This window comes from Salmo trutta, chromosome 21, assembly GCF_901001165.1.
Source record: "Salmo trutta chromosome 21, fSalTru1.1, whole genome shotgun sequence".
Lineage (NCBI taxonomy): Eukaryota > Metazoa > Chordata > Actinopteri > Salmoniformes > Salmonidae > Salmo > Salmo trutta.
The window spans coordinates 48,219,780-48,242,823 of record NC_042977.1 but is presented as its reverse complement, the minus strand read 5'-3'; the positions used below and the strand labels follow the sequence as shown (position 1 = coordinate 48,242,823).

General features: G+C 43.1%; 1 protein-coding gene across 1 annotated transcript in view; it reads right to left on the bottom strand.

Annotated features, from left to right (window-relative positions):
* Positions 1-23,044, bottom strand: part of LOC115156478 (receptor-type tyrosine-protein phosphatase mu-like) — a 192,113-nt gene that overhangs the window by 19,035 nt on the left and 150,034 nt on the right. The window contains exons 4-7 of the mRNA XM_029703900.1: positions 17,610-17,688; positions 6,286-6,401; positions 5,793-5,805; positions 5,629-5,748 (exon numbers count right to left, since the gene is read on the bottom strand). Of these exons, the coding sequence (XP_029559760.1) occupies positions 5,629-5,748; positions 5,793-5,805; positions 6,286-6,401; positions 17,610-17,688 (328 nt within the window). The remainder of the gene's footprint in view (positions 1-5,628; positions 5,749-5,792; positions 5,806-6,285; positions 6,402-17,609; positions 17,689-23,044) is intronic.

Genomic DNA, 23,044 nt, shown 5'->3' with positions numbered 1-23,044 from the left:
CCGAAGCCACTCCTGCTTTGTCTTGGCTGTGTGCTTAGGGTCGTCATTCTGTTGGAAGGTGAACCTTCGGCCCAGTCTGACGTCCTTAGCGCTCTGGAACAGGTTTTCATCAAGGATTTCTCTGTATTTTCCTCGGTTCATCTTTCCCATCTTTCCCTAGTCTCCCAGTCCCTGACGCTAAAAACATCCCCACAGCATGACGCTGCCACCACCATGCTTCACCGTAAGGATGGTGCCAGGTTTCCTCCAGACGGACTTTTGGAATTCAGGCCAAAGAGTTCAATCGTGCTTTCTTCAGACCAGAGAATCTTGTTTCTCATGGTCTGAGAGTCCTTTAGGTGCCTTTTGGCAAACTACAAGTGGCCTGTTATGTGCCTTTTACTGAGGAGCAGCTTCCATCTGGCCACTCTACCATAAAGGCCTGATTGGTGGAGTGCTGCAGAGATGGTTGTCCTTCTGGAAGGTTCTCCCATCTCCAAAGAGGGACTCCAGAGCTCTGTCAGTGTGACCATTGGGTTTTTGCTCAAAGCCCTTCTCCCCTGATTGCTCAGCTTGGCCGGGCGGCTTAAGGAAGAGTCTTGGTGGTTCCAAACTTTTTCCCATTTAAGAACGATAAAGAAAATAAGGAATTCCAGTTTTAAATGTTTAATACTTAGCAACATTTTTTTTGAAACTGTTTCAGCTTTGTCATTATGGGTAGATTGATGAGCAACATTATTTTATGTTATCCAATGTAAAATAAGAGTAGAAGAAGGCTGTAACGTAACAAAGTGTGGAAAAAGTCAAGGCGTCTGAATACTTTCTGAATGCTCTACATGGAGGGTTAATGTTACCTGATGGACATATAGTCTACATGGAGGTGTTTATGTTCCCTGATGGACATATAGTCTACATGGAGGTGTTTATGTTCCCTGATGGACATATAGTCTACATGGAGGTGTTTATGTTCCCTGATGGACATATAGTCTACATGGAGGGTTAATGTTCCCTGATGGACATATAGTCTACATGGAGGTGTTTATGTTCCCTGATGGACATATAGTCTACATGGAGGGTTAATGTTCCCTGATGGACATATAGTCTACACGGAGGGTTAATGTTCCCTGATGGACATATAGTCTACATGGAGGTGTTTATGTTCCCTGATGGACATATAGTCTACATGGAGGTTTTATGTTCCCTGATGGACATATAGTCTACATGGAGGTGTTTATGTTCCCTGATGGACATATAGTCTACTTGGAGGGGTTTACACACATGTAAAATAATAACAGGAGATGGATAAAATAATGTAATAGATTATGTAGATAAAAAGGGGATGTCTGCTCACTGTATTGCTGCTGCCAAACTTGATCTTTTAATAAAGCTTTGGTGATTAAGATTTATTTCAAAGCGGTCTCACGAGCCAAACCCTTTATCGATAGTCTAGACTACTTGGCGAATGCATTGGGCCGGACAAAAAAAACAGCCTTCATTGAGAGGAGGGGAGGCTGTGCTTGGTTTGTAATCAAATGAAACAAAATGGGGAAAATAACATTTTTAATGTCTCTAAAAACAAGGTTTACGGGCACAAAAAGCACATCTCTCTTGTTCCATGTGCATTATGGGCAATGTGCGTCAGGGCTGGATAGGCTGCACTTCCGTTGTCAAAATCCATGCCATAACCAACCACGTTACCGGTAAAACCAGATTTTGGTTGGTCTTAAATATCCCCACCAGTGCATACTGAAATTAGCAGTTTGGCGCACCTCAGATATTCCCACCTCTCCCACCTCAGATATTCCCACCCCTCCCACCTCAGATATTCCCACCCCTCCCACCTCAGATATTCCCACCCCTCCCACCTCAGATATTCCCACCTCAGATATTCCCACCTCTCCCACCTCAGATATTCCCACCCCTCCCACCTCAGATATTCCCACCTCAGATATTCCCACCTCAGATATTCCCAGCTCAGATATTCCCACCCCTCCCACCTCAGATATTCCCAGCTCAGATATTCCCACCTCAGATATTCCCACCTCAGATATTCCCACTTCTCCCACCTCAGATATTCCCACCTCAGATATTCCCACCCCTCCCACCTCAGATATTCCCACCTCAGATATTCCCACCCCGATCCCACCCCCCCTCAGATATTCCCACCCCTCCCACCTCAGATATTCCCACCTCTCCACCTCAGATATTCCCACCTCTCCCACCTCAGATATTCCCACTTCTCCCACCTCAGCACAAGTGTCCTCATATAAAACAGGTCATTGACCAATCCCGGCACTATGATTTGAAAATAGAAGATTGTCAGCTTAACAGGTCGAAATGCAAACGAGTTTGTGCTGGCTTAACGCCAACCGAAAATAGAGCCTGAGGGCCGTTATACAATGACTGACAAGCCCTCGATCCGGACACACTGGATTAAACCTATACATCAACACAAAGTTGCCTGACAAAAAAAAAACTGGCTAGTAAATTCAATAGAAATTGCAGGCAGGCAGGCAGAGGAGAACATTGAAGTTAAGAAATATAGACGGCCATTAGCTGACTATGGCTGAAGGAAAGAGAAGGGAGCGTTGGATTTAGTTTCACACTCAGTCCATAAATTCAAATCAGACTGCAGGAAGCTGAGAGTGGAGGGTGATTTGGGAGAGGTTACAGTATGTGTGTGTGTGTGTGTGTGTGTGTGTGTGTCTGTGTGTGTGTGTGTGTGTAAAATGGTTGATGTTAGTTAAACCGCTCTACGCTGACTCCTTTGTACTCTTTTAGGGTGAAATAGGTCCTGCTCCTTTAGGGTGGAATGGGTCTGTCTCCTTTAGGATGGAATGGGTCTGTCTCCTTTAGGATGGAATGGGTCTGTCTCCTTTAGGATGGACTGGGTCTGTCTCCTTTAGGATGGAATGGGTCTGTCTCCTTTAGGATGGAATGGGCCTGTCTCCTTTAGGATGGAATGGGTCTGTCTCCTTTAGGATGGAATGGGTCTGTCTCCTTTAGGATGGAATGGGTCTGTCTCCTTTAGGATGGAATGGGTCTGTCTCCTTTAGGATGGAATGGGTCTGACTCCTTTAGGATGGAATGGGTCTGTCTCCTTTAGGATGGAATGGGTCTGTCTCCTTTAGGGTGGAATGGGTCTGTCTCCTTTAGGATGGAATGGGTCTGTCATCCTTTAGGATGGAATGGGTCTGTCTCCTTTAGGGTGGACTGGGTCTGTCTCCTTTAGGATGGAATGGGTCTGTCTCCTTTAGGGTGGAATGGGTCTGTCTCCTTTAGGGTGGAATGGGTCTAGTCTCCTTTAGGATGGAATGGGTCTGTCTCCTTTAGGGTGGAATGGGTCTGTCTCCTTTAGGATGGAATGGGTCTGTCTCCTTTAGGATGGAATGGGTCTGTCTCCTTTAGGATGGAATGGGTCAGTCTCCTATAGGATGGAATGGGTGTGTCTCCTTTAGGATGGAATGGTCTGTCTCCTTTAGGGTGGAATGGGTCTGTCTCCTTTAGGATGGAATGGGTCTGCCTCCTTTAGGATGGAATGGGTCTGACTCCTTTAGGATGGAATGGGTCTGGCTCCTTTAGGATGAAATGGGTCAGTCTCCTTTAGGATGGAATGGGTCTGTCTCCTTTAGGGTGGACTGGGTCTGTCTCCTTTAGGATGGAATGGGTCTGTCTCCTTTAGGGTGGAAGTGGGTCTGTCTCCTTTATGGTGGAATGGGTCTGTCTCCTTTAGGATGGAATGGGTCTGTCTCCTTTAGGATGGAAGGGTCTGTCTCCTTAGGATGGAATGGTTGTGTCTCCTTTAGGATGGAATGGGGGTGTCTCCTTTAGGATGGAATGGGTCTGTCTCCTTTAGGATGGAATGGGGTCTGTCTCCTTTAGGACTGGAATGGTCTGACTCCTTTAGGATGGAATGGGGTCTACCTCCTTTAGGATGGAATGGGTCTGTCTCCTTTAGGTGGAATTGGGTCTGACTCCTTTAGGGTTGGAATGGGTCTTTCTCCTTTAGGATGGAATGGGTCTGTCTCCTTTAGGGTGGAATGGGTCTGTCTCTTTTATGATGGAATGGGTCTCTCTCCTTTAGGATGGAATGGGTCTGCCTCCTTTAGGCGATGGAATGGGTCTGTCTCCTTAGGATGGAATGGTCTGTCTCCTTTAGGGTGGAATGGGTCTGTCTCCTTAGGATGGAATGGGTCTGTCTCCTTTAGGATGGAATGGGTCTGTCTCCTTTAGGATGGAATGGGTCTGACTCCTTTAGGATGGAATGGTGTCTGCCTCCTTTAGGATGGAATGGGTCTGTCTCCTTTAGGGTGGAATGGGTCTGTCTCCTTTAGGATGGAATGGGTCTGTCTCCTTAGGATGGAATGGGTCTGTCTCCTTTAGGATGGAATGGGTCTGTCTCCTTTAGGATGGAATGGGGTCTGTCTCCTTTAGGATGGAATGGGTCTGACTCCTTTAGGATGGACTGGGTCTGTCTCCTTTAGGATGGAATGGGTCCTGTCTCCTTTAGGATGGAATGGGCCTGTCTCCTTTAGGATGGAATGGGTCTGTCTCCTTTAGGATGGAATGGGTCTGTCTCCTTTAGGGTGGAATGGGTCTGTCTCCTTTAGGATGGAATGGGTCTGTCTCCTTTAGGATGGATGGGTCTGACTCCTTTAGGATGGAATGGGTTCTGACTCCTTTAGGATGAAATGGGTCAGTCTCCTTTAGGATGGAATGGGTCTGTCTCCTTTAGGGTGGACTGGGTCTGTCTCCTTTAGGATGGAATGGGTCTGTCTCCTTTAGGGTGGAATGGGTCTGTCTCCTTTAGGATGGAATGGGTCTGTCTCCTTTAGGATGGAATGGTCTGTCTCCTTAGGATGGAATGTGTGCTCCTTTAGGATGGAATGGGTCTGTCTCCTTTAGGATGGAATGGGTCTGTCTCCTTTAGGATGGAATGGGTCTGTCTCCTTTAGGATGGAATGGGTCTGTCTCCTTTAGGATGGAATGGGTCTGACTCCTTTAGGATGGAATGGGTCTACCTCCTTTAGGATGGAATGGGTCTGTCTCCTTTAGGATGGAATGGGTCTGTCTCCTTTAGGGTGGAATGGGTCTGTCTCTTTTATGATGGAATGGGTCTGACTCCTTTAGGGTGGAATGGGTCTTTCTCCTTTAGGATGGAATGGGTCTCACTCCTTTAGGGTGGAATGGGTCTGTCTCTTTTATGATGGAATGGGTCTGTCTCCTTTAGGATGGAATGGGTCTGTCTCCTTTAGGATGGAATGGGTCTGTCTCCTTTAGGATGGAATGGGTGTGTCTCCTTTAGGATGGAATGGGTCTGTCTCCTTTAGGGTGGAATGGGTCTGTCTCCTTTAGGATGGAATGGGTCTGTCTCCTTTAGGATGGAATGGGTCTGTCTCCTTTAGGATGGAATGGGTGTGTCTGCTCTACTGGGACAATAGCAGGACTTTATAGAGAACACATTCCAGTCCACTTCTGAATCATTTCATTGTTGTGTTTTTGTGTGTTTATTCGTGGTCATGCAGGATTCTGGGAATGTTGGGGCTATTAAAGTAATTCTATTGTAGTTCCATTTTACAATCCACCACAAAGCACTTGAACGTAATTTAAAAGGTTTGGAGGAGAGTGACTGAGGTCTACAGTACTTACGTTTTATGGTGAGTTCTCCATAGTTGGACACCCCGACCCCGTTGTCAGAATGAACAATACATCGGTAGCGTCCAGAATCTCCCTTAGTGGTGTTTTCCACGTCGAAGGTCCCGATGAAAACGTCGGTTGTTCCACGGCTTAGTGGACTTCATAGGAAGCCTCGCGTCCACCAATACCCTGTTAGAACACAGTCAGGGGTTAGAGGTCAAACGGGAGGGTGGGGGAGGGGGTTAGGCAAAAAAAAAACCAGCTTTAATTAATTAGCTTGACCTTGAGGGTGTCAGTATGTGTGTGTATGTGTGTCATTACCCCCCCCCCCTTCCCCCCCAGCTGTCGTCGTCGTCCCCCCCCCCCCCCAGCTGTCACCCCTACACAGCACCACAGCAGGCAGATTCGGGGGGACATTTGTTCATTAGAAATATTTCTTCATTAGTATCATCAGGGGCCTTGAGGTAATGTTTGTGTTGCTACACTTCTGCTAACGAGAAGCTGTTTGTTAAAAGTAATGGAATACCTGGAGACAAGACCTCTACCACCCCTGCTGCCACACACACACACACACACACACACACACACACACGCTGTCCCTCTGCGTTCTGTTGACAGTACTAGTGGAAGGTTAGGGGTCAGGGGTCAGGGTTAATGTGTTGCTGTTACCTGTAACCAGAGGTTGAAGGTGTCCCTCTGTCGTCCGTTGACAGTACAGTGGAAGGCGGCCGTCTGTCCAGCGTTAACCTCTACACCCTTTATGGTCAGGAAGTGAGGAGTGTTCACTATAAATACACAAACACACACATATGTATGTTAATATACAGTAATAGATATATAACCCTAAACCTCATCCTTTATGGTCAGGAAGTGAGGAGTGTTCACTATAATACACAAACACACGCATATGTATGTTAATATACAGTAATAGATATATAACCCTAAACCTCATCCTTTATGGTCAGGAAGTGAGGAGTGTTCACTATAAACACACACATATGTATGTTAATATACAGTAATAGATATATAACCCTAAACCTCTAGATCCCTTTATGGTCAGGAGTGAGGGTGTTCCTATAAATACCACAAACACATATATATGAATATAGAGTAACATATATATAAATATATATAAATATTAATATACATAAAAATGTATATATATATATAGTATATAAATATACCGCAATATATATATATATATATATATAATATATATATATACATATTAATAAACATTAAAATATATATATAAATATACAGCAATATATATATATATATATATACATATTAATATACATTAAAATATATATATAACATATACAGCAATATATATATATAATATTAGCATACCAGTAATAGATATATATGAAATACAGTATATATATGAATATACAGTAATAGATATATATGAATAACAGTACTAGATATATATGAATATACAGTTTATATATGAATATACAGTAATAGATACTATGAATATACAGTATAGATATATATGAATAACAGTAATAGATATATAGAATATACAGTAATATAATGAAGATATATAGAATATACAGTAATATATAAATACCCTAAACCCTCTACGTCCTTTAAAGTCAGTAGTAAAGGGGGTTCACTACAACAAACACAAACACAGAAATGATTGACTACCTTGATAAAGATGAACAAAAAATATCTGTATGAAAATAAATCATTGAAGTACTTTGTACAGCTTACATTTTTTGGGGAGAAATTCAATAATTTTATACTAATACAATTGCTCAGATAAATATATTTTGTTTAATTAACAATTTATTGACACATCAGTTTCCAATACCTTTCATTACCTCACCTTGAGAGGATAATGGGACTGAGCCTTTTTTCTAAAATGTTTTATGAGATTGGAGAACACTTTGAGTCCATTCCTCCATACAAAATATTTCCAGATCCTTGATATTCTTTGTCTGCACTTATGGACTACCCTCTTCAATTCAAAACACAGTTTTTCAATGGGGTTCAAGTCCAGAGACTGAGATGGCCGTTGTAAAATGTAGATTGTTTGATCAAAGCATCGGTTCCAATCCAAGTCCCAAAGCCGTCTAGCTGGAAGGTTCTATCAGCAAAAATATATTTAGTATTCAGACCCTTTACTTAGGACTTTGTTAAAGCACCTTTAGAGTCCTTTAGGAGCCTTTTGGCAAACTCCAGCGGGCTGTCATGTTCCTTTTACTGAGGAGTGACTTCCGTCTGGCCACTCTACCATAAAGGCCTGATTAGTGGAGTGCTGCAGAGATGGTTGTCCTTCTGGAAGATTCTCCCATCTCAACAGAGGCACTCTTGAGCTCTGTCAGTGTGACCATCAGATTCTTGGTCACCTCCCTGACCAAGGCACTTCTCCCTTGATTGCTCAGTTTGGCCGGACGGCCATCTTGGTGGTTCCAAACGTCTTCCATTTAAGAATGATGGAGGCGACTGTGTTCTTGGGGACCTTCAATGCTGGAGACATTTTTTGGTCCCCTTCCCCAGATCTGTGCCTCGACACAATCCTGTCTCGGAGCTCTATGGACAATTCATTCGACCTCATGGTTTGGTTTTTGCTCTGACATGCGCTGTGAGACTTTATGTAGACAAGTGTGTTGCCTTTCCAAATCATGTCCAATCAATTGAATTTAGAATCAAGTTGAAGAAACATCTAAAAATGATCAATGTTTTTGCTTTGTCATTATGGGATATTGTGTGTAGATTGATAATGGAAAACATCAAAAATATTTTAGCAATTTTAGAATAAGGCTGTACGGTAAGAAATGTGGTCTGAATACTTTCTGAATGCACTGTATATATTAGGATCAATGTTAGAGGCTTGAAACAGTGTTGATCGATTAGGGTATACCCTTCATAGACTGAATGTGAGTACAGTACTCCTCTGGTTTCTCAGTGAGAACCCCCTTCATAGACTTAATGTGAGTACAGTACTCCTCGGGTTTCTCAGTGAGAACCCCCTTCATAGACTGAATGTGAGTACAGTACTCCTCGGGTTTCTCAGTGAGAACCCCCTTCATAGACTGAATGTGAGTACAGTACTCCTCTGGTTTCTCAGTGAGAACCCCCTTCATAGACTTAATGTGAGTACAGTACTCCTCGGGTTTCTCAGTGAGAACCCCCTTCATAGACTGAATGTGAGTACAGTACTCCTCTGGTTTCTCAGTGAGAACCCCCTTCATAGACTGAATGTGAGTACAGTACTCCTCTGGTTTCTCAGTGAGAACCCCCTTCATAGACTGAATGTGAGTACAGTACTCCTCTGGTTTCTCAGTGAGAACCCCCTTCATAGACTGAATGTGAGTACAGTACTCCTCAGGTTTCTCAGTGAGAACCCCCTTCATAGACTGAATGTGAGTACAGTACTCCTCTGGTTTCTCAGTGAGAACCCCCTTCATAGACTGAATGTGAGTACAGTACTCCTCTGGTTTCTCAGTGAGAACCCCCTTCATAGACTTAATGTGAGTACAGTACTCTGGTTTCTCAGTGAGAACCCCCTTCATAGACTGAATGTGAGTACAGTACTCCTCAGGTTTCTCAGTGAGAACCCCGGCCGTCTAAATCATTGATTTTCATTGTTTTGTTGACAACAACCTTTTAGTAATAGAGTCTTACATTCTCTGGACACTATATATATATATATATATATGTCAAGCTGGGTTCATAGGTGCATGACCTTCATATAGGCCTACATAGAGGCCTACATAGGATTAACAACAGACTAACATCAGAATAACAATGGACTCATTTGCACTCTACATACAAACCAGTAGAAAAACATTCCGTTTCTCAGCGGAGAGTCAGGAGACCAACTGAACACTAAGCATTAGCATTCACTTTCATGATCTGTTGACTACAGCCTTTTATTAATTGGGACAGAGTCTACAACAGACTAAACAACAGACTAAACAACAGACTAAACAGCAAACTAACTACAGACTAAACAACAGACTAACTACAGACTGAATAACAGACTAACTACAGACTAACAACAGACTAAACAACAGACTAAAGAACAGACTAAACAACAGACTAAACAGCAGACTGAACAACAGACTAAACAACAGACTAAAAAACAGACTAACTACAGACTAAACAACAGACTAACTACAGACTAAACAACAGACTAAAGAACAGACTAAACAACAGACTAACTACAGACTAAACAACAGACTAACAACAGACTAAACAACAGACTAAACAACAGACTGGACAACAGACTAACTACAGACTAAACAACAGACTAAACTACAGACTAAAAAACAGACTAACTACAGACTAACAACAGACTAACTACAGACTAACTACAGACTAACTACAGAGTAAACAACATACTAACTACAGACTAACTACAGACTAAACAACATACTAACTACAGACTAACTACAGACTAACTACAAACTAACTACAGACTAAACAGCATACTAACTACAGACGAACTACAGACTAACTACAGACAAACTACAAACTAACTACAGACTAACTACATACTAACTACAGACTAACTACAGACTAAACAACATATTAACAACAGACTAACTACAGACTAACTACAGACTAAACAGCATACTAACTACAGACGAACTACAGACTAACTACAGACTAACTACAAACTAACTACAGACTAACTACATACTAACTACAGACTAACTACAGACTAAACACATATTAACAACAGACTAACTACAGACTAACTACAGACTAACTAACATACTAACTACAGACTAACAACAGACTAACAACAGACTAACTACAGACTAAACAACAGACTAAACAACAGACTAACTACAGACTAACTACAGACTAACAACAAACTAAACAACACACTAGCTACAGACTAAACAACAGACTAAACTACAGACTAACTACAGACTAACTACAGACTAACTACAACCAAACAACATACTAACTACAGACTAACTACAGACTAACGACAGACTAACTACAGACTAACTACAGACTAAACAACAGACTAACTACAGACTAACTACAGACCTAACTACAGACCAAACACAGACTAACTACAGACTAAACAACCAGACTAACTACAGACCAAACACACAGACTAAACAACAGACTAACTACAGACTAACTACAGACTACTACAGACTAACTACAGACCAAACAACAGACTAAACAACGGACTAACTACAGACTAACTACAGACTAACTACAGACTAACTACAGACCAAACAACAGACTAACTACAGACTACTACAGACTAACAACAGACTAACTACAGACTAACTACAGACCTAAACAACATATTAACAACAGACAACTACAGACTACTACAGACTAAACAACAGACTAACTACAGACTAACTACAGACTAAACAACATACAAACTATAGCCTTTTTATGAATTAGGTTCCGAGTCTACAACATTACTTTCTGCTACTGAACCTGGCTTTATAATAAGAGAGATGAATGATCCAATCCAAGTAAATCATGAGACCAAATTTCATCTAAAGTATTATTATCACTGTACCCCCATTCTGTAATGAGGAAAAACCAGGCCAATTCAACATCTGACCTTGATTAGTTAGATAGAATTGCACACAACTCTCCAAAGACACTCACGAAGCTAATTGTATAATTTCCCTTTTCATCTTCCATCAAATGTTTTGCTACTAATAATACGTATATCATTCTATATGATATATTTTACTAGAAGACATAAGCTGTGTTCGAATACCCATACTAACATACTGTATACTACATACTTAATGAGTATATACTACATAGTTTTTACTATTAGTTAATTTTAGTATACTGTAAACAAATGGTATCCTTCGGCCTGTCTACTGGAAGTTGATGCTGTTGCTATGCAACCTCTTGCTAGCTTGTTAGCATAACAAATTACTAGCTAGACATTTTACGACTTCGGGTGTGTTGTTAAATTCAATCTGGAGTGCCAGAGTGCGCTCTGGGCATTCGTAAATTCAGAGCGTTGTCAGATTTGTCCGTTTGTAAATTCAGATTGTTTCGCTCTCGGAGCATTCAGAGAGCACACTGGACCCTCTGACCTGAGGAGTAGGGTTGATTAGAGTGTTGAGAGCACACTGGACCCTCTGACCTGAGGAGTAGGGTTGATTAGAGCATTCAGAGAGCACACTGGACCCTCTGACCTGAGGAGTAGGGTTGATTAGAGCGTTCAGAGAGCACACTGGACCCTCTGACCTGAGGAGGAGTAGGGTTGATTAGAGCGTTCAGAGAGCACACTGGACCCTCTGACCTGAGGAGTAGGGTTGATTAGAGCATTCAGAGAGCACACTGGACCCTCTGACCTGAGGAGTAGGGTTGATTAGAGCATTCAGAGAGCACACTGGACCCTCTGACCTGAGGAGGAGTAGGGTTGATTAGAGCATTCAGAGAGCACACTGGACCCTCTGACCTGAGGAGTAGGGTTGATTAGAGCATTCAGAGAGCACACTGGACCCTCTGACCTGAGGAGTAGGTTGATTAGAGCATTCAGAGAGCACACTGGACCCTCTGACCTGAGGAGTAGGGTTGATTAGAGCGTTCAGAGAGCACACTGGACCCTCTGACCTGAGGAGGAGTAGGGTTGATTAGAGCGTTCAGAGAGCACACTGGACCCTCTGACCTGAGGAGTAGGGTTGATTAGAGCATTCAGAGAGCACACTGGACCCTCTGACCTGAGGAGTAGGGTTGATTAGAGCATTCAGAGAGCACACTGGACCCTCTGACCTGAGGAGGAGTAGGGTTGATTAGAGCATTCAGAGAGCACACTGGACCCTCTGACCTGAGGAGTAGGGTTGATTAGAGCGTTCAGAGAGCACACTGGACCCTCTGACCCGAGGAGGAGTAGGGTTGATTCCAGCGTTCTGACCTTACAACGGCAGTCAAGCACCCAAGGCTAGTTTGATGTATTATTAACGTTAGGTAGCTAGCTAACATACTGGTACATACTGCTGTAATGACATGCTATGTGGTTCGTAAAGGTTTGCGTAGCTAACAAATTGTCAGCCCAACATAACGTGCAAGGTAACTTATTTGAAAAGCCATTACTTTATTACATTGCTCAACATTTTTTTTTAAATATTTGTCTTAATTAGTTAAAGCAATGAATTTGTATCCGCACCCGTTGGGACTTCAGATGCATATTTTTCCGGCAATTTCTTCAAAATCTGAAAACGATGTGAAGCCACGGCCATTTTCTGAAGAATTGCATTATGGGCCCTAAAAGCACAGAAATAGTGTCCGCTGGTTGTATACTTTGTATTTTGGCGAATGTGGTACGACATCCGAGGACTTTTGGCATACTGACTACAGTATATCCATACTATGACCAATAAGCATACTATATACTCAATGTACTTATGTCGCAAATAGTATGGTTAGTACGGTTAGTATGAGTATTTGGAACACAGATATAGAATCAGTATAACCTAGTGTTATGGCTTTGACCTGTCAAGCCTCCTCTCAACGCCAAACCAGACACACATACATATATATATACATATATATATTTTTAACTCATCGTAGGCTAATGTCTTTTTTAAATGATGGGTTCTAATGGGAGGCAAAGTTACCACACAGGGAGTACAAATCACACCTCAGAGCTAGCCGATATTAGTCCACACGGTCATATTGAAAATGAATTGTCTCTGTACCACTAGGACCTATATTCCGTTAGACCATGGGTACATCTCAAACGACACCCTATTCACTACATAGTGCACTATTTTTGGTCTCTGGTTAAAAGTAGTGCACTACATAGTGAATTGGGTAGCCATTTGGAACGCGGGCGTATGAGTATCACTCAGGAGAAACCCGACCACCACCCACTAAGTGGCGTATTGATCCGTTCACATTTCTACATTTAAATGCGCGTTTTCATTGATCAACTTCTGCTACATTTGTGCGCAGTGCAGAAACTAGTCCCTTACTATGGAAATCCATCTCATTGACATTTATAGGAATTTAACTACTTGATCCTGTGGTCACGAGATCATTTGATTGTGGTGTGTGTGTGTGTGTGTTTGAGTATGTGTGTGTGTGTGTGTGTTTGTGTGTGTGTGTGTGTGTGTGTGTGTGTGTGTGTGTGTGTGTGTGTGTGTGTGTGTGTGTGTGTGTGTGTGTGTGTGTGTGTGTGTGTGTGTGTGTGTGTGTGTTTGAGCGTGTTTGTTTGGTCACCAAATAGTTTGCATAAAACAATCCGATCTGTGCTCTGTGTGATATATCATTGATTATTAAAGCTCGTAAGCTACCTGTGAATTAATTGATGGAGAACCATGGTGGTATTGATTGTAGCTGATGTCATGTAGATTGCTCTGGCCGTACCATAGTGAGGCGTCTAACCTCAGCACGCCCCCTGGGATGAACTTAAAGAACATGAGACTCCCAGTACTAAACAGAACACCTAGAAACACATGTTCACTACCTGAGATACATGATCGATAACACACACACACGGTACATTTTGGAAATGTTTCAGCCTTGTTCTAAAACAGATTAAATTAATGTTCCCCTCTCATTAGTTTAACTTCTTTTCTTTTTTATTACATTTGCAAAAATTCCTAAATACCTGTTTTTGCTTTGTCATTATGGGGTATTGTGTGTATGTTGATGAGGGGAAAAAAAATATATTGAATCCATTTTAGAATAAGGCTGTAATGTAAAAAAAAAAAAAAACTTTACGAATGCTCTGTATGTTCAGTAATAGCATAGGCCTGTCTGTGGTACATGCAGAAACACCCACTCCACATATAATTGCCTACTACCCACCAAGGCAAGTAAGTCTAAACAACAAACATGCAATTTAGATTTATATTCGATTGAGTTGACAACATACACCACCGTTAAAGTTAGGGGTCACTTAGAAATGTCCTTGTTTTCCATGAAAAACATACATGAAATGAGTTGCAAAATGAATAGGAAATATAGTGAAGATGTTGACACGGTTATAAATAATGATTTTTAATTGAAATAATAATTGTGTCCTTCAAACTTTGCTTTCGTCAAAGAATCCTCCACTTGCAGCAATTACAGCCTTGCAGACCTTTGGCATTCTAGATGTGAATTTGTTGAGGTAATCTGAAGAGATTTCACCCCACGCTTCCTGAAGCACCTCCCACAAGTTGGATTGGATTGCTGGGCACTTCTTACGTACCATACAGTCAAGCTGCTCCCACAACAGCTCAATAGGGTTGACTGTGCTGGCCACTCCATTATGGAAAGAATACCAGCTCTTCCCGAAAGAGTTCTTGCATAGTTTGGAGCTGTGCTTTGGGTCATTGTCCTGTTGTAGGAGGAAATTGGCTCCAATTAAGCACCGTCCACAGGGTATGGCATGGCGTTGCAAAATGGAGTGATAGCCTTCCTTCTTTAAGATCCCTTTTACCCTGAACAACTCTCCCACTTTACCACCACCAAATCACCCCCAGACCATCACATTGCCTCCACCATGCTTGACAGATGGCATCAAGCACTCCTCCAGCATTTTTAGTCATTTCTTCGGCGTCTCACAATGTTCTTCTTTGTGATCCAAACACCTGAAACTTAGATTTGTCTGTCCATAACACCTTTTTCCAATCTTCCTCTGTCCATTGTCTGTTTTATTTTGCCCATCTTATTCTTTTATTTTTATTGGCCAGTCTGAGATATGGCTTTTTCTTTGCAACCCTGCCTAGAAAGACAGCATTACAGAGACGCCTCTTCACTGTTGAAATTGAGTCTGGTGTTTTGCAGGTACTATTTAATGAAGCTGCCAGTTGAGGACTTGTGAGGTGTCTGTTTCTCAAACTAGACACACTAATGTACTTGTCCTCTTGCTCAGTTGTGCCTCCCACTAATCTTTCTATTCTGGTAACCAAAAGGTTGCTAGTGTCACGGTTGTCGTAAGGAGAAGCGGACCAAAGTGCAGCGTGTGTGTCGTTCCACATTTTATTTACACTGTGAAACTATGCAATACATAAACATAAACTAAAGACCAGAACAACAAACCATGATGCAGAGTTGAAACATACACTACTCAAAAAACAATCTCCCACAAACCCAGGTGGAAAAAAACCCTACTTAAGTATGATCTCCAATTAGAGACAACGAGGACCAGCTGCCTCTAATTGGAGATCATCCCAAACAAAACCACAACATAGAAATACAAAACTAGAACCTGACAACATAGAAAAAGAAAACATAGAGAGAGAAAAACCCTGTCACGCCCTGACCTACTCTACCCTAGAAAATAACATCTTTCTATGGTCAGGACGTGACAGCTAGATTGAATCCCCGAGCTGACAAGGTAAAAATCTGTCGTTCTGCACCTGAACAAGGCAGTTAACACACTGTTCCTAGGCCGTCATTGTAAATAAGAATTTGTTCTTAACTGACATGCCTAGTTAAATAAAGGTAAAATAAAATAAAAATAAAAAGTGCTCACACTTCAATCTGAGAGACAATAGGATTAAAATATACATATATGTAACCTTTATTTAACTAAGCAAGTCAGTTAAGAACAGATTCTTATTTACAATGACAGCCTAGGAACAGTGGGTTAACTGCCTTGTTCAGGTGCAGAATGACAGATTTTTACCTTGTCAGCTCAGGAATTTGATTTTGCAACCTTTTGGTTACTGGCCCAATGCTCTAACCACTAGGCTACCTGCCAAGGTTTTGGCTGGCCAACACTCTTATGGAAAGAGACAAAAGAGTCTCCCAACCCCTCCTGTCTCAGCCTCAATTATTTATGCTGCAGTAGTTTATGTGTCGGGGGGCTAGGGTCAGTCTGTTATATCTGGAGTATTTCTCCTGTCTTATCCGGTGTCCTGTGTGAATTTAAGTATGCTCTCTCTAATTCTCTCTCTCTCTTTTTCTCTCTCTCTTTCTTTCTCTCGGAGGACCTGAGCCCTAGGACCATGCCTCAGGACTACCTGGCCTGATGACTCCTTGCTGTCCCCAGTCCACCTGGCCGTGTTGCTGCTCCAGTTTCAACTGTTCTGCCTGCGGCTATGGAACCCTGACCTGTTCACCGGACGTGCTACCTGTCCCAGACCTGCTGTTTTCAACTCTCTAGAGACAGCAGGAGCGGTAGATATACGCTGAATGATCGGCTATGAAAAGCCAACTGACATTTACTCCTGAGGTGCTGACCTGTTGCACCCTCAACAACCACTGTGATTATTATTATCTGACCCTGCTGGTCATCTATGAACATTTTAACATCTTGGCCATGTTCTGTTATAATCTCCACCCGGCACAGCCAGAAGAGGACTGGCCACCTCTCATAGCCTGGTTCCTCTCTAGGTTTCTTCCTAGAGAGGAACCAGAGAGGACTTTTCCCTAGCCACCGTGCGTCTACACCTGTATTGCTTGTTGTTTGGGGTTTTAGGCTGGGTTTCTGTACAGCACTTTGTGACATCAGCTGATGTAAGAAAGGCTTTATAAATAAATTTGATTGAAATGTGATTGAATACATGTAGGATTCAAAATAAGGCCATATGCAGCATATGGTGCCATTTGTTTCCATCCCTCTCTCTCTCTCTCTCTCCTTGATTTTCTTGTTCCCTCTTTCGTTCTGTCTCTCTATCTCTCACTCTCTCCTCCATTCTCTCATTATCTCTCAGTTTCTCTCTCTCCATTCTCTCATTCCCTCTCTCTCTCTCTCTCTCTCCTCCATTTACTCGTTCCAGTTCTGTCTCTCTAGGGAGGGAGGGTGAGAGAGCGAGGGAGAGCGCTAGAGAGGGAGGGAGGTAGGGAGGGAGTGTTTTATAGCCATTGTCTGGTGCTATGAGAAGGCATGTTGTTGTGTGTTCCTAACACCTTGAGAAAGATATAGTGTCTCTGTACTATATTGATATCTGGAGGTGTCAGGAAAAGAACAAGGAGGATAGTTTGATGATGTATTTTATGCAGACAGAGCGGAGAGGGCTTTCTTTGTGTGTGTGTGTGTGTGTGTGTGCTAATGTGTGTGTGTTGTGGTGTGTGTGTGTGTGAGGGAGACTTACTGCACTGGTGGCCCTGCAGCACCACGTCTTTGATGGCCAGCAGGCCGCGATGGCCGGAGGTCACCACTTCAAACACCATCTGAGGAGAGAGGTGACCCATCGATAATAACACTGATAAATGTGCACACGTCTTCCAAATGTCACTCTCCCTCCCTCCCTCTCCCCAGTCCCTCCCTCCCCTCCAACTCCCCAGTCCCCCCTCCTTCTCCCCAGTCCTCCCCTTCCCTCCCTTCCACCTCCCCAGTCCCTCCCTCCCCTCCACCTCCCCAGTCCTCCCCTCCTCTCCACCTCCCCAGTCCTCCCCTCCACCTCCCCTCCCCTCCCTTCCACCTCCCCAGTCCTGTTAGAATACTAAGGGTTACTACAGAATGTTAGAATACTAAGGGTACTACAGAATGTTAGAATACTAAGGGTTACTACAGAATGTTAGAATACTAAGGGTTACTACAGAATGTTAGAACTAGGTTACTACAGAATGTTAAGAATATAAGGGTTACTACAGAATGTTAGAATACTAAGGGTTACTACAGAATGTTAGAATACTAAGGGTTACTACAGAATGTTAGAATACTAAGGGTTACTACAGAATGTTAGAATACTAAGGGTTACTACAGAATGTTAGAATACTAAGGGTTACTACAGAATGTTAGAATACTAAGGGTTACACACAGTAATGTAAGCAGAATGTTGTGAATGTTAGAATTAGACCATGATCAAATCTTTATGTCAAACACTTTTAAATACATTAACTGTGAACACTACTTGATCTCCAAGCTAAATGAAACGTACCTCAAATACTTTTGAAATATTTAAATTTTTGGAAAGTGTTTGACATAGTGTATTTGACCAAGGTCTGAGTGAAGAGACTATAAACGCGATAGACTAGGGCGGGTCCCTTCAGAATGTTTGAGTTATGTCCCATGGTTAATATAGATAGAACAGAATTTCCTAGCTATAGTGAGCAGTCGGCACTGGGGGTAAAAAAGGAAATGGAATGCAAGTCCTACCCCCAAAAAACTGGGTGTGGACCAGAGAGTAGTAGGAGGCATGCCACTCTGTCTAACACACACAGAGGCATGCCTAGCCTACACATGTCCCATAGTGATGACCTCATTCTCTAAATACTGTAACACCTTACGTCCTCCTCTATAGTTCTGGATTGTACATAGTGAGGATGTCATTCCTTTTACAGTAGTGAGTAGTGACAGAAAGAGTTGTGTTATGTCCTACCATGCCAGCCTTAGACTAGCGTATTTGATATCAACAGTAAGGTAGTAGCACAGTCAGACAAAGACAGACAGAACCAAGCAGATACCATTGAGACATCAGTCTCAACGTCAACAGTAAAGAGGCGACTCCGAGGTGCTGGCCTTCTAGGCAGAGTTGCAAAGGAAAAAGCCATATCTCAGACTGGCCAATCAAAAATAAAAGATTAAGATGGGCAAAAGAATACAGACACTGGAGAGAGGAACTCTGTCTTGAAGGACAGCATCCCGGAGTCGCCTCTTCAATGTTGACGTTTAGACAGGTGTTTTGCAGGTATTATTTAATGAAGCTGCCAGTTGATGACTTGTGAGCTGTCTGTTTCTCAAACTAGACACTCTAATGTACTTGTCCTCTTGCTTAGTTGTGCACCGGGGCCTCCTACTCCTCTTTCTATTCTGGTTAGAGCCAGTTTGAGCTGTTCTGTGAAGGGAGTCGTACACAGCGTTGTACCAGATCTTCAGTATCTTGGCAATTTCTCGCATGGAATAGCCTTCATTTCGCAGAATAAGAATAGATTAACGAGTTTCAGAAGAAAGGTCTTTGAGATGTTTCTACAACTTGATTGGAGTCCACCTGTGGTAAATTCAATTGATTGGACATGATTTGGAAAGGCACACACCTGTCTATATAAGGTTCCACAGTTGACAGTGCATGTCAGAGAAAAAAACAAGCCATGAGGTCAAAGGAAATGTCAGTAGAGTGCCGAGACAGGATCGGGTCGAGGCACAGATCTGGGGAAGGGTACAAAAAAATATTCTGCAGCATTGAAAGTCCCCAAGAACACAGTGACCTTCATCATTCTTAAATGGAAGAAGTTTGGAACCACCAAGATTCTTCCTAGAGCTGGCCACCCGGACAAACTGAGCAATCGGGGGAGAAGGGCCTTGGTCAGGGAGGTGACCAAGAACCCGATGGTCACTCTGACAGAGCCCCAGAGTTCCTCTGTGGAGATGGGAGAACCTTCCAGAAGGACAACCATCTCTGCAGCACTCAAACCAATCAGACCTTCATGGTAGATTGGCCAGACAGAAGCCACTCCTCAGTAAAAGACACATGACAGCCCGCTTGGAGTTTGCCAAAAGGCACATAAAGACTCTCTGGTCTGATGAAACTAAGATCAACTCTTTGGCCTAAATGCCAAACATCATATCTGGAGGAAACCTGGCACTATCCCTAGGGTGAAGCATGGTGGTGGCAGCATCATGCTCTGGGGATGTTTTTCAGCAGCAGGGACTGGGAGACTAGTCAGGATCAAGGCAAAGATGAACGGAGCAAAGGACAGAGAGATCCTTGATGAAAACCTGCTCCAGAGCGCTCAGGACCTCAGACTGGGACGAAGATTCACCTTTCAACAGGACAACAACCCTAAGCACACAGCCAAGACGATGCAGGAGTGGCTTCGGGACAAGTCTCTAAATGTCTTTAAGTGGCCCAATGGAGTTGAACCCGATCTAAAATCTCCGGAGTGATCGGAAAATAGCTGTGCTGCAACACTCCCCATCCAATCTGACAGAGCTTGAGAGGATCTGCAGAGAAGAATGGGAGAAACTCCCCAAATACAGGTGTGCCAAGCTTGTAGCATCATACCCAAGAAGACTCAAGGCTGTAATCGCTGCCAAAGGTGCTTCAACAAAGTCCTGAGTAAAGGGTCTGAATACTTATGCAATGAATGAACTTTACAGTCTAGCTCATAGCCAAACACTCCCCAGTTTACAGTCTAGCTCATAGCCAATCACTCCCCAGTTTACAGTCTTACCTTTGTCTGTACACTATGCCTTGAATCTATGCTATCGTGCCCAGAAACCTGCTCCTTTTACTCTATGTTCCAAACGTGCTAGACGGCCAGTTCGTATAGCCTTTAGCTGTACCCTTATCCGACTTCTCCTCTGTTCCTCTGGTGATGTGGAGGTTAATCCAGGTCCTGCAGTGCCTAGCTCCACTCCCATTCCCCAGGTGCTCTCATTTGTTGACTTCAGTAACCGTAAAAGCCTTGGTTTCATGCATGTTAACATTAGAAGCCTAGTCCCTAAGTTTGTTTTACTCACTGCTTTAGCACACTCTGCCAACCCGGATGTCTTAGCCGTGTCTGAATCCTGGCTTAGGAAAACCACCAAAAACCCTGAAATCTCCATCGCTAACTAAAACATTTTCAGCCAAGATAGAACTGCCAAAGGGGGTGGTGTTGCAATCTACTGCAAAGATAGCCTGCAGAGTTCTGTATTACTATCCAAGTCTGTACCCAAACAATTTGAGCTTCTACTTCTAAAAATTCCCCTTTCCAGAAACAAGTCTCTCACTGTTGCCGCTTGCTATAGACCTCCCTCTGCCCCCAGGGGGTGACACTCTAGACCCAAACTGCTACAGACCTATATCGATCCTACCCTGTCTTTCGAAAGGTCTTCGAAAGTGAAGTTAACAAACAGATTACCGACCATTTCGAATCCCACCGTATCTTCTCCGCTATGCAATCTGGTTTCAGAGCTGGTCATGGGTGCACCTCAGCCACGCTCAAGTTCCTAAACGACATCATAACCGCCATCGATAAGAGACATTACTGTGCAGCCGTATTCATCGACCTGCCAAGGCTTTCGACTCTGTCAATCACCGTATTCTTATCGGCAGACTCAATAGCCTTGATTTCTCAAATGACTGCCTCGCCTGGTTCACCAACTACTTCGCAGACAGAGTTCAGTGTGTCAAATCGGAGGGCCTGTTGTCCAGACCTCTGGCAGTCTCTATGGGGGTGCCACAGGGTTAAATTCTCGTGCTGACTCTCTTCTCTGTACAGATCAATGATGTTGCTCTTGCTGCTGGTGATTCTCTGATCCACCTCTACGCAAACGACACCATTCAGTATACTTCTGGCCCCTCTTTGGACACTGTGTTAGCTAACCTCCAGACGAGCTTCAATGCAATACAACTCTCCTTCCGTGGCCTCCAACTGCTCTTAAACGCAATTAAAACTAAATGCATGCTATTCAACTGATCGCTACCAGCACCTGCTCGCCCGTACAGCATCACTACTCTGGACGGCTCTGACTTAGAATACGTGGACAACTACAAATACCTGGGTGTCTGGTTAGACTGTAAACTCTCCTTCCAGACTCACATTAAGCATCTCCAATCCAAAATGAAATCTAGAATCGGCTTCCTATATCGCAACAAAGCATCCTTCACTCATGCTGCAAAACATACCCTCGTAAAACTGACCATCCTACCGATCCTCAACTTCGGTGATGTCAAATATAAAATAGCCTCCAACACTCTACTCAACAAACTGGATGCAGTCTATCACGGTGCCATTCGTTTTGTTACCAAAGCCCCATATACTACCCACCATTGCGACCTGTACGCTCTCGTTGGTTGGCCCTCGCGTCATACTCGTCGCCAAACCCACTGGCTACAGGTTATCTACAAGTCTCTGCTAGGTAAAGCCCGGCCTTATCTCAGCTCACTGGTCACCATAGCAGCACCCACTCGTAGCAAGCGCTCCAGCAGGTATATCTCACTGGTCACCCCCAAAGCCAATTCCTCCTTTGGTCGTCTTTCCTTCCAGTTCTCTGCTGCCAATGACTGGAACGAACTGAAAAAATCACTGAAGCTGGAGACTCATATCTCCCTCACTAGCTTTAAGCACCAGCTGTCAAAGCAGCTCACAGATCACTGCACCTGTACATAGCCCATCTGTAAGCAGCCCATCTATCTACCTACCTCATCCCCATACTGTATTTATTTATTTAACTTGCTCCTTTGCACCCCAGTATCTCTACTTGCACATTCATCTTCTGCACATCTACCATTCCAGTGTTTAATTGCTATATTGTAATTACTTCGCCACCATGGCCTATTTATTGCATTAACTTACCCCATTTGCACTCACTGTAAATAGACTTTTTGTTTTCTTTTGTTCTACTGTATTATTGACTGTATGTTTTGTTTATTCCATGTGTTGTTGTATGTGTCGAACTGCTTTGCTTTATCTTGGCCAGGTCGCAGTTGCAAATGAGAACTTGTTCTCAACTAGCCTACCTGGTTAAATAAAGGACTTGTTCTCAACTAGCCTACCTGGTTAAATAAAGGACTTGTTCTCAACTAGCCTACCTGGTTAAATAAAGGACTTGTTCTCAACTAGCCTACCTGGTTAAATAAAGGACTTGTTCTCAACTAGC